The sequence below is a fragment of the Engystomops pustulosus genome, chromosome 1 (assembly GCF_040894005.1).
Source record: "Engystomops pustulosus chromosome 1, aEngPut4.maternal, whole genome shotgun sequence".
NCBI lineage: Eukaryota > Metazoa > Chordata > Amphibia > Anura > Leptodactylidae > Engystomops > Engystomops pustulosus.
In genome coordinates this window covers 237,529,081-237,541,645 of record NC_092411.1, presented here as the reverse complement: position 1 = coordinate 237,541,645, position 12,565 = coordinate 237,529,081, and the positions used below count along the sequence as shown (strand labels likewise).

General features: G+C 41.0%; 1 protein-coding gene across 2 annotated transcripts; it reads left to right on the top strand.

The window, feature by feature from the left end:
- Positions 1-5,821: 5,821 nt before the first annotated feature.
- On the top strand, positions 5,822-11,928 carry LSM6 (LSM6 homolog, U6 small nuclear RNA and mRNA degradation associated). 2 transcript variants are annotated; one of them, XM_072130663.1, is made up of 4 exons: positions 5,822-6,044; positions 6,743-6,845; positions 8,230-8,343; positions 11,694-11,928. In XM_072130663.1, exons 2-4 carry the CDS (start codon positions 6,752-6,754, stop codon positions 11,726-11,728), a joined length of 243 nt encoding a protein of 80 aa, XP_071986764.1. In that variant the 5' UTR covers positions 5,822-6,044; positions 6,743-6,751; the 3' UTR covers positions 11,729-11,928. The 2 variants fall into 2 exon arrangements, with proteins under 2 accessions (XP_071986764.1, XP_071986673.1); XM_072130572.1 differs by having other exon boundaries at positions 5,826-5,987.
- The last annotated feature ends 637 nt before the right edge of the window (positions 11,929-12,565 follow it).

Here is a 12,565-nt window from a genome sequence, read left to right as displayed (position 1 = left end):
TTGCACAAGGAAACTAAAAGTTTCTGAATATTAAATTTACAGGAGTTACTGTATGTCCTGTAGTAATAATTGCTGAAGCCAGGTGGTCAGGCAGGGCTCAATAGTGCATGTCTGGCCACAGCTGCCAAAATGTGAGGTGGTTGTATCCAAGGAAGCTATCTCGTTTCTAAGGGACAACATGGCTACAATTATGAGAAATTATCTTCACACAGGAACATTTTTTTTAATAACATCCAATGGAAGAAATGTTTACATGTGGCAAATGAATTTAATTAAATGTGAATGCCAAGATGGGAATACCCCTTTAAGGAGTTAATCATGGCTCTCCATTGTGCGTTTGAAACACGTTGGCGATAACTACTGTATGCAACTGATACACGTAATACGTTTTTATGGATATAGATATGAAATAAATACTTTAAATAAGATTTTTAAAGAGACTTTGTGTTGGATTGTTGTTTTTTTCTCCTGCACTCATCCTGAATTCAGGAGGAATCTATAGCACATGCGTTATGCCAATGATTTGGTGAGCAGGTTGTTATTTTGTTTTCATAAAACAAGTAATCAGGCTCACCCTCCTTTGTGTATCATGTGCGTCTCATTCCATAAATATTACTTGGGATTTGTAGTATTGTTCCATTTTAAGAAGTACAAGGTGCATTGTTACAGCAAAAAAAGGCAACGTGTTTCGTGTGATCACAAATCTTCATCGCCGCTAAACTAACGAAATGAACAAACCCTTAAAGAGAACCCGCCATGCAAAATAACCCCCCTAATCTAAATAGATTTTCATAAACTGCCATTAGAAAGCATTGCCTCTATACCTTCATTGTCCCTCTACATGCCTGTAAACCGAAGCAATGAGGTCCTAAAGCTGTATACAAATGACCTGTGAAATGTCCAATGAGTCAAAAGCATATTCAAGCTGTCCGGCTTATTCATGAGTGGGAGGCACAGCCACACCCCCAGTGCTTGACTGACAGCCTGTATAATGGTGTGAGGCTGTATAATGATGTGCTTCCTGGGTGCTGGTGCCCCCTGCAGCCTGTGTGTGTGTATAGGGAAGATACAACAGCTCCAGGATGCAGCCATGTTAAAGCAGAACATGTAGGGTACTTGTGTAGCTGATGTCTGTGTATTAGGAGGATGCAGCATGTCAGCAGATGCAGCACACACACACCAGCAATGCTTTACTATACATTACACACAGACATGAGCAGGGGTAGGAGAGGGGAGGGGTAACAGGGGTGACACCACTGCCTCTGACCATGTGACCAGCCTCATTTACATAATACAGAAAAGATGATTGTATAATGATTAATGTATGAATTGGTTAGATAAAGGCTGTGATGGGATCCTTGTGAGCTGCTCCAGCAGGTAGTAGTGACAGGAGTAGTGACACAGACCTGATGACAGGTGTCCTTTAAAAAACACAGCTGAACCAATCAGGTTGTAATACTAATTTGAATATATACCTACACACAAATATTAATGCACAACATAAAGACACAAGTGTTCTTTGTTTCTACGGCATCAAAAAAGTGTTCAATCCCAAGAGAGGGAGACATGGGGAAAAACTTTTTTTTAAAAAAGCCTCATGGATTCTAACGTTTAAAGGGTTCAGCCACTGTTTTAAATAAGTTGCCAATTTGTCTTTACTGCCTTACTAATCCCTTAATGTTCAAGTGATTCAGCATTCCAACTACTTACGCACTCCATGATTCTTTGTTTACATCCCTGAGCGCTGATGAATAGGAGGGGCCTGCTCCCTCCCCTCATCCTGTGTCTGTCAGTGAGAAGGACTGTGAGAGAGAAACACATTGAGAGATGCTATGAGGACAGGCTGGAGCAGTGAGAGAGAAAAAGCTGTGTATATATGCAGAGGGCAGCATGGTGGGAAAAGGGAAAGGATGAAGCTATCAAAGGAGGTAAATGCAGAGGTATGTCAAATGGAACTCCTTTAACACAAGGTTCCTATATGGGTTCAACTATAGAGAGACTTTATTCTATCTATATTAACCGGTTAAGGACCGGACCCTTTCCTGTTTTTTCATGTCTATTTTTCACTCCCCACCTTCAAAAATCTATAACTTTTTTATTTTTACACGTAAAGAGCTGTGTGACGGCTTGTTTTCTGCGTAACAAATTGCACTTCATAGTGATGGTATTAAATATTCCATGCCATGCACTCGGAGGCGGGAAAAAAATTCCAAATGCAGTGAAAATGGTGAAAAAACGCATTTGTGCCATTTTCTTGTGGGCTTGGATATTAGGTCTTTCACTGAGCGCCCCAAATGACATGTCTAATTTATTCTTTGGGTCGGTACGATTAAGGGGATACCAAATTTGTATAGGTTTTATAATGTTTTCATACATTTACAAAAATTAAAACCTCCTGCACAAAAATTATTTTTTTGATTTTGCCAACTTCTGGCGCTAATAACTTTTTTATACTTTGGTGTACGGAGCTGTGGGTGAAGTCATTTTTTGCGAAATTTGATAATATTTTCAATTATATCATTTTTAGGACTGTACAACCTTTTGATCACTTTTTATAGATTTTTTTATATTTTTCAAAATGGTAAAAAAGTGCCATTTTCGACTTTGGACGCTATTTTCCGTTACGGGGTTAAGCGCATTTAAAAATCGTTATCATATTTTGATAGATCGGGCATTTTCGGACGCGTCGATACCTAATGTGTTTATGATTTTTACTGTTTATTTATATTTATGTCAGTTCTAGGGAAAGGGGGGGTGATTTGAAATTTTAGGTTTTCTTATTATAATTTTTCTTTTTACTATTTTTCAGACTCCCTAGGGTACTTTAACCCTAGGTTGTCTGATCGATCCTACCATATACTGCCATACTACAGTATGGCAGTATATGGGGATTTTCCTCCTCATTCATTACAATGTGCTATCAGCACATTGTAATGAAGGGGTTAAAACGAAATAGCCTCGGGTCTTCGGAAGACCCGAGGCTACCATGGAGACGGATCGCCGCTCCTCGATGACGTCACGGGAAGCGGCGATCCCAGGTAAGATGGCGGTGTCCATGCGCCGCTTTTTTGAGGCTGCCGGCAGCTTCGCCGGCAGCCATCGCTGTGATAACACCCGCGATTGGTGCTGGCACCGATCGCGGGTGTTACCGGTAAGCCTTTGCTGCAATATGCAGCAAAGACTTACCGGCTATGGAGAGGGCTCAGCCCGTGAGCCCTCTCCATGCAGCGTGACCCGACCGCCGCCGTGAATACACGGCGGGCAGTGGCGAACCGGTTAAAAAAGATAATGGGTCACATTTTTTGAACTGGTTGCGCCAGTTTTCTTTTAGACTTTGCACTGTAAAGAACGTGCAATCGGCTTGCACATGTATTTATAAAGTGTCAATTTCTCAATTTTTCTGACGCCAATAACGTTTTCATCCTTCAGTGTGTGGAGCTGTGTAAGGTGTCAATTTTTGCAGGACGTGATATGTTTATTGTGGGGACTTTATGGCATTTCAAACACATTTTATTAAATGTTTTATGTTTTTCAATGTGGTCAAAAATTTGCGATTTGGATAGCAATGTCTGCACTACAGTACACACAGTGCGCTGCTAAGTACCAGAGCCTTATATGACTGTCTGCAGGAAAAAGCTCTTCTCTGGATCCCAGTCAACACTCCTGCCCCTGCCCCTAACCCAGAACTACCTACCAGGGTGTAAAGGCACAGCAATGGGCAGTGGACCCCAGTTTAACATCCCCTAAATCCAGCCCTGGTTTCCTTTATTCTATTAGGTCAATACAATCACATGGATAACAAATTTATATAAGGTCAATAATAATAAAATCATAATAAAGGGATCACTAACTAGTAGGTTACTAACTACAGATCAATATTTGGCTTTCAGGAGGCCGTGTGACAGGAAAGCCTTTAAAGTAAATCTACCACCAGAATCACGGCTTGTAAACCAAGTACCATATTTTCTGGGTGATAAGGCGCACCGGACTATAAGGCGCATTACTAAAAAAGGCCTTATATATGGAATAATTCCATGTATAAGGCGCACCGGACTGTAAGGCGCAGGGTCCGGGGGGGTGGAGGAGGTCCGGGGACGTGGAGGAGGTCCGAGGGCGTGGTGTGAAAACCGAGCAGAGAGGTCGCAACCAGCGACTCTCCACAGACCCGTCAAGAGGTGAGCGGTCTCCCCAGGGAGATGGGGAAGGGGGTCCGTTCAGGAGGAGGAGGGCAGCGGACCCTACTTACATAGGTCCCCGCTACCGGAGACAGCAGATCTCCAGCGGGAACTGCAGACCACGCGGCAGAAGTTGGTTCCCGCTGGAGATCTGCTGTCTCCGGTCGCAGGGACCTATGTAAGTAGGGTCCGCTGCCCTCCTCCATACATAAGGCGCACCGGACTATAAGGCGCACTTTGGATTTCTAAGGAAATCTTAGGTTATTATGTGCGCCTTATAGTCCGGAAAATATGGTACACTTACATGGTGGTTTGTGCCCCCTCTGACAGGATCTACTCTTCTTTTAGCTTCTTATGTCCTTGTTTTATGAAAAAAGGATTTTAAATATGCAAATGAGCCTAAGGGGCTTCAAGCTCAACAGCTATTTAAATCTTTTGTTTTTAAACAAGGGCATAATAGTATAAAAGAAAAAGATATCCTGCCAGAGGGCACACAAACTATCATGTAAATGTTTACAGGCCTTGATCCTGGTGGTAGATTTACTTTGCAAAAGTGCAGGCAAAATCAGCCCTCAAAATCATGAACAGAAAATTAAAAAAAAATCTAGTATTAGAAAATAAAATGAGATTAGTGACAAGTATATTCGTGTAACTTTCCACCCTAGGGTGTTCTACTGACACCTGGTGACTGTTTATAACTGTTACAGGTTGGTCTGACACCTGAAGGGCTGAGGTAGTCTCTCCTGAATGGCTGCTTCCTCAGAAGGTTTGAGGAGGGGAGGAGTTAAAGGGCTTGTCCACTTTCAGAAAAGAATTTAAATTTGTTTATCTAATGAAAACTTATATAATTTTTTAAAATATACTTATTGAATCAATTCCTCAAGGTTTCTGCTTGCTTCTATGTTTACATCCAGTGGACAGAAACCTGTTGCCTGTCATCGGTCATGTGATGGACAACCCTTCTTCTGACAAGCAACATCACACCCACTGCGAGCACCACTGCCAATAATGGGGAAGATGTATCATATGCCTGCGCTAGTGTATGATAGCGGCCACCACCCCCTCCCCACTCCCCTATCAGATACATCAAGAGGCTTTGGCATCTTGATGTATCCTGTGGGCAGCGTACCGGCTCGGCAAAACTACGCTAGGTCCGACATTGTTTTGGCATTATTTCACGTGAAAAACACAGGCCTCTACAACACTACAAGTTGGCGTATTTGGATTTTAATTGCAAATTTTGTGTACAATCACTATTTACACTAAATACAACCTGCTCAGCTCCTCCTGTTCTATAACTTGCTGCATGCAGATAGGACACTTTGTACAATCTAATCAGCACCTCCCACTTTATAATATACTGCCTGCAGATAGGACACTATGTATAATCTGCTCAGCTCCTCCTGCTCTATAACATGATGCCTGTAGCTAGGACACTATGTACAATATGCACAGCTCTTCCTGCTCTATAACATGAGCCTCCTGTTGGCAGAAACAAAAAAAATAACGTTATAAAGACACAGTGAGATGTTTATCGGAGATAACATTTATACTCAGTGAGAAACTACGTCATTGTGGAGGCCGCGCGCGCCGCTCAGGACTAGAGAGGAAATCGCAGAATGGATCACGTGACCGTCGGAGAGCACGTGACTAGTAGGGCATTGACGTAGCATTCCAGACACAACGCTACCTGCATTTACCCCTCCCCTCGTCTGCTAAAGAGCTTCGCCTCCTGATGAATATTGTCCCTAGCCGCGCTCCGTGGAGTGGGAAGCACAGATAGACGCGGGTTGTTGTACAGAGGGAATCCCGGTAAAGTATGAGCGCGCCGCGTGCGCGGAGCCGGTGTGTGCTGTGTGTCCGCCTCATGTGCGTGTACAGTGGCCCGGCTTTGTAGTCTGCTTCTAGAGTTTTTTTTTCTGTTCTATGCTATTCCTATTACTGTAACAACTATGCGCATTGCTGGGTGGTTTAACCCCTTAATGATAAGCGCTTTTTCTGTGTGTGTTTAGAAAAAGGCTGTGGAGGTGGGGGGTTATAAAACGCTCTCATAGGGAAGACGTCTTGAGTAGTTATCCCCTATTCTCAGGACCACAAGGTGATTGGTTATGGCCTAACAGCAGGGGCTGATACAGATAACGAGAAAAGGAACAGTCCAGAGCATGGGGGTTCCTATCTTAGTACAGGTCGTACCTGACTTACAGACGACCCCTAGTTACAAACGGACGTCTCTGCCCACTGTGACCTCTGCTGAAGCTCTTTTGTAGCTGATAATTTATTAGACTTTAAGCCCTATGGCAGCAATGAATCATTAAAGGCGTCTGTAAGAAGTATTATAGTAAATACTTGTTCTGATGACTGCCTTAAAAGGAAACAAAAAATATACTTTCCTGTTGATAGGGCATTAATTGTTTTATGGGAAAACCCCTTTAAGGTTGCTTTCTGCTGACAGATTCCCTTTAAGAAAGGCAGATTGTAAATGGATATTACACCAATACTTTGGGGGGTGTCACATTTGAATGGTTCTTGTGATTGCCATCTGATTCCTCTTATTTTCTTCCCTTTAGACCATCAGAATGAGTTTGCGAAAACAAACCCCAAGTGACTTTTTGAAGCAAATTATTGGACGGCCTGTAGTCGTGAAGCTGAACTCTGGAGTTGATTATCGAGGTAACAGGTTTTAGTACGACACAACTTATCTGTAAATCCATCGTTGTCATGGGTTCCTATATAAGCTCTGTAAACTGTATTGGAGATCCATTGCCAAGCAGCACACTTTTGTGGAATTCTCCTGGTCGGCATATGTTACACGACACGCCATATATATGGACACCCAATTACAACACGGTGCCTGCTGTTTAGTGATAGTTGGGGAGGAAATGAGAATCCAGTGGTCTAAAACAGCAGCAAATAGGAACATGCCTGACAAACGCATAGTACCTCCTCTTATAGCAGATTTGAGTATTGCCCTGTTCACATGTCCATAATTGTGGCCAGATCATAGTCACAGTAGGAGCCAATGGCACACAGCCATTTGAATGAGGCTTTATTGTATATCTCACCCATGGAAAGCTGGGGAGAAAGTAAAGGTTGGGAAACCTGGCTGTTATGGATTATTCACACATCTGTATTTTTTTTCTCTGTTTACTATCTGTGATTTTCAGTGATGGATGATTTTTTTTTTATGCACATGCCAGCAGCATGTGGTGAGTCCCTGAGGAGGAGGCAGCTGTGCTTAGTGGTTAGCATTACAGCCTTGCAGCGCTGGGGACCTGGGTTCAAGTCCCAGGGTCAACATCTGCAAAGAGTTTGTATGTTCTCTCTGTGTTTGCATGGGTTTCCTCCCGGTCCTCCGGATTCCTCCCACACTCCAAAACATACTGGTAGGTTCATTAGATTGTGGGGACAGGGACTGATTTGGCAAGCTATGTATGCGCTATATAAATAAAGGAAATAATAATATTATTAGTATTATTATTACTACCTGTATCAGTCTCAGAAAAAGAAATTAAAGTAAACCCATCACCAGAAATGTCATTTTTAGCTGGTGACAGGTTCCGATAGCCTATGCTATACGAAATTTTAAAAATTTGTTTGACAACACTCCGGATCATTTCAGTAGTTTTTATTAGTTTAGTTTACATTACCTGGTTCCTTTCGTAGCAGCATGTGGCAAGTCCCAGAGGGGGCAGCTGCAGCCTGTGTCAGTCTTTTCTCCTTCACCCTCATCCAGCTTCCTCCCCACTTCCTGTCATGTACATTGATCAGGCAGGCAGGAGAGGGATGGTGCAGTAGGGGGAGAATGCATGAGGAGGCACAGGCTGTAGCTGGCTCCCTATTATAAACTACCGAAATTTTCAGATTGCTGACAAAGGCATTTTAAAAATCTGCATACTATAGGCAATTGAAACCTGTCACCAACTAAAAATCACTTTTCTGCTGAAAGGTGACTATTAATTGTATTTGTATACTGCAGACCTCAGGAACTTTGCTTTATTAGTAAATAAAGAATCATTTGTATATATTTACGTATAGAACTCTGTACAATTTACAGGAGTCTTGGCATGTTTAGATGGATACATGAACATCGCTTTGGAACAGACAGAAGAGTATGTGAACGGGCAGCTGAAGAATAAATATGGGGATGCCTTTATCCGAGGAAATAATGGTAAGCCAAGCACTTGTGGGTTTTTAATTTTTACTCTCAATAATAATCAAATTTTAATAGAAAATACAACACTTGAGCAGCTTTAACACATCTATGACTGGCAATTACTGTTTCTCAGACCGTCCCTAATGGGGCTCACTGTAGGCTACTGTGTAACCAAAATAAACGCAGTAGCCAAAAAGGCTGAGTTGGGAAGAGCAGTTGCCCTGATCAGATCCAGGCTGCTTAACCCTTTAGATACCAAGGTCACAGCTGATCAGTGTAACATGTTTTTCTTAGGGTTGTAGCTTATCAGCCTGCCACAATGAGATTTTTTTTCGGTGGGGTGGGGGGTGTACCGATAGATTTGTCACTGAAAAGAGGCCTTCTTGTGGCATCTGGTACTGATGCAGCAGAATGACAATGTTGCATTTAAACCAATAATTGTTTTTCACCCCTAGCCTTAGATCAGGAATAGAACAGACTGCCAGGTGTTTCTGGAAATTTTGCTACGTTATTGGCAAGGGCAATTTCTAAAATTTTGACATGTATAAATAAATCCGCAATTACAGCATAAAGAATTATAAGTCTCAACAAACGATATGTTTTCTGAAAGCAAACACTTGCCCCATTTTCAGAATTGCATTAAGGAGTTTATAGACATAGGGATCTGATGCAATTTTAATTCAAAGTGTAAAATTCTATTAAAAGAATGCCTAAAAATTGACAGTGACAATGCTCCCCAAACAGAAAATACAGGCGGTCCCCTACTTAAGAACACCTGACTTGCATAAGACCCCCTAGTTACAAACGGACCACTGGATTTTGGTAATTTACTGTACTTTAGCTTTAGGCTACAATAAACAGCTTTAATAGTTATCAATGGTGCCTGTAATTAAGATTTATTATTTATCCCGGTTCTTATGACAATCCAACATTTTTAAAGTCAAATTGTCACAGAGACCAAAAAATTTTGACTGTGGTTACAATAATGAAGTATACGGTTCCGACTTGCATACAAACTCAACTTAAGAACAAACCTACAGAACCTATCTTGTATGTAACCCGGGGACTGCCTGTAAGTTGCTTTACACCTTCTATATGTAATATATGAACATGTGTAGAGTTCCGTTATATGTTCACATGAATAAACAATTATAAAATCACTCAAACTGAAATGACTAAAAATCTGCTTTTAAGTTAGAAATTTTAAGACCATCATAACCTGCAAAATATAGCGATTAACCCTTACCGACATGTGACGTAGTATTACGTCACATGCCGGGTACAGGTGCATGGAGAGGGCTCACAGGCTGAGCCCTCTCCATAGCCGGTAAGTCTTTGCTGCATATTGCACAGATTAAAACATAAAGGTACCCCTAAAATCTCTCTCTTTTTTTTTTTAAAGCGGCCAAGCTATCGATTGCATTTGTCTTGATTAATAGTTGATAGCCCGTACCACCATCATACATCTTTGTTGCAAATTACGAAAAAAATTGCAATGAAAACAACATACAGTGCCTACAAGTAGTATTCAACCCCCTGCAGATTTAGCAGGTTTGATAAGAAGCAAATAAGTTAGAGCCTTTAAACTTCAAACAAGAGCAGGATTTATTAACAGATGCATAAATCTTACAAACCAAAAAGTTATGTTCCTTAGTTATATTTTAATAAATTTTAAACATAAAAGTATGGGTCAATTATTATTCAACCCCTAGGTTTAATATTTTGTGGAATAACCCTTGTTTGCAATTACAGCTAATAATCGTCTTTTATAAGACCTGATCAGGCCGGCACAGGTCTCTGGAGTTATCTTGGCCCACTCCTCCATGCAGATCTTCTCCAAGTTATCTAGGTTCTTTGGGTGTCTAATGTGGACTTTAATCTTGAGCTCCTTCCACAAGTTTTCAATTGGGTTAAGGTCAGGAGACTGACTAGGCCACTGCAAGACCTTGATTTTTTTCCCTCTTGAACCAGGCCTTGGTTTTCTCGGCTGTGTGCTTTGGGTCGTTGTCTTGTTGGAAGATGAAATGACGACGCATCTTAAGATCCTTGATGGAGGAGCGGAGGTTCTTGGCCAAAATCTCCAAATAGGCCGTGCTATTCATCTTCCCATGGATGCGGACCAGATGGCCAGGCCCCTTGGCTGAGAAGCAGCCCCACAGCATGATGCTGCCACCACCATGCTTAACTGTAGGGATGGTATTCTTGGAGTCGTATGCAGTGCCATCCAGTCTCCAAACGTCACATGTGTGGTTGGCACCAAAGATCTCGATTTTGGTCTCATCAGACCAGAGAACCTTGAACCAGTCTTTCTCATAGTCCTCCAAGTGATCATGAGCAAACTGTAAACGAGCCTTGACATGACGCTTTGAAAGAAAAGGTACCTTACGTGCTCGTCTGGAACGGAGACCATTGCAGTGGAGTACGTTACTTATGGTATTGACTGAAACCAATGTCCCCACTGCCATGAGATCTTCCCGGAGCTCCTTCCTTGTTGTCCTTGGGTTAGCCTTGACTCTTCGGACAAGCCTGGCCTCGACACGGGAGGAAACTTTCAAATGCTCTCCAGGCCATGGAAGGCTAACAGTAGTTTCATAAGCCTTCCACTTCCAGATGATGCTCCCAACAGTGGAGACAGGTAGGCCCAACTCCTTGGAAAGGGTTTTGTACTCCTTGCCAGTCTTGTGACCCTGCACGATCTTGTCTCTAATGGGCTTTGAATGCTCCTTTGTCTTTCCCATGTTGGCCATGTATGAGTGCTGTTCACAAGTTTGGGGAGGGTCTTAAATAGTCAGAAAAGGCTGGAAAAACAGATAATTAATCCAAACATGTGAAGCTCTTTGTTATTTGTGCCTGAAATACTTCTTAATACTTTAGGGGAACCAAACAGAATTCTGGTGGTTTGAGGGGTTGAATAATAATTGACCCACACTTTTATGTTTAAAATTTATTAAAATTTAACTGAGCAACATAACTTTTTGGTTTGTAAGATTTATGCATCTGTTAATAAATCCTGCTCTTGTTTGAAGTTTGAAGGCTCTAACTTATTTGCTTCTTATCAAACCTACTAAATCTGCAGGGGGTTGAATACTACTTGTAGGCACTGTACATGTGTACATAAATCTCTGCTGTGATGTTAGTTTTATGTATAAATAGAGATGTAAAAATAGGTAGGGAGCAGATTTCTATATACCACAAAACACATCATCAGCGAGAATTTAACGCATTTAACAAGAAAACACATTAGTTACATCATATTCCGTAGCGCTTTACATATCATCAGCCCCATTGTGTATCTTGCATCCTCGGCGCTGTATTGGGATGCATTTTTCTTCTACAACTAATATATATTTTTTTCTTCTTTACAGTTTTGTACATAAGTACACAGAAGAGAAGAATGTAAAGTCATATTTTTTTTAATTTGGTTTTGTATGGAGACCCCATGTATCTTATTTTGAAAGATAAACTTTTGTCTCGGAGCGGCCTGTTTAAATGTGGAAAACACAATTTTCTTTTTAATGTAGAAAAAACTTTTTTTTTCATGAAATATTTGTTTTTTTAATGCTGTTCATTACACTGTAAAATAAACCAATTCTGACAGTAGATGCCTTGTTTCTTGTCTTTTATGTAATAAAATTGTGTATTTTTTATAGGGATTTCGATTAGTGCTGGAACTGATATTGCGATGTCTTTTTAATACAATTTTTTTTCTATAAAGTATCTGGTAAAAATAAAAACAAAGCTGTGAATCTGAAGTTTATTCAGACTTTCAAATGATTTTGATAAAGGTAAAGCTGGTTTCTGTTGGCAACTACTAAACAACCTGACGCTATTTTTATTTTTTTCCACAAAAGGTATTGAATAATCGCTTTGTGCAAAAATAAATGGCATAACCGTAATGGGAAATGTAGCCATTACCAATGCTAGATACACTGATAAGGAATCTATATAAATGCAGAGATTATTATGAACTTGCTACTTTATCATTTTCACATTAGTTGTGTTGTATGTGAACTACCAAAAGTTGTGTAATCCAGAAAATCTGATTATCCTGCAATTAATTTTTGGATTGGCTTTTGAGCTGTTCTTTAGTGAACATTGAATCAGATTCAGCCCGGATTGAAAGGTGCAAAAGTGTCATTCGTATAATCTCGAGCATTAGAAATGCAAAGTGCTCAGATGTGTGCGTTTTTTGTTAAAGCCATTTCAGATCACGTCTTATATCACAATGCAAAACAGG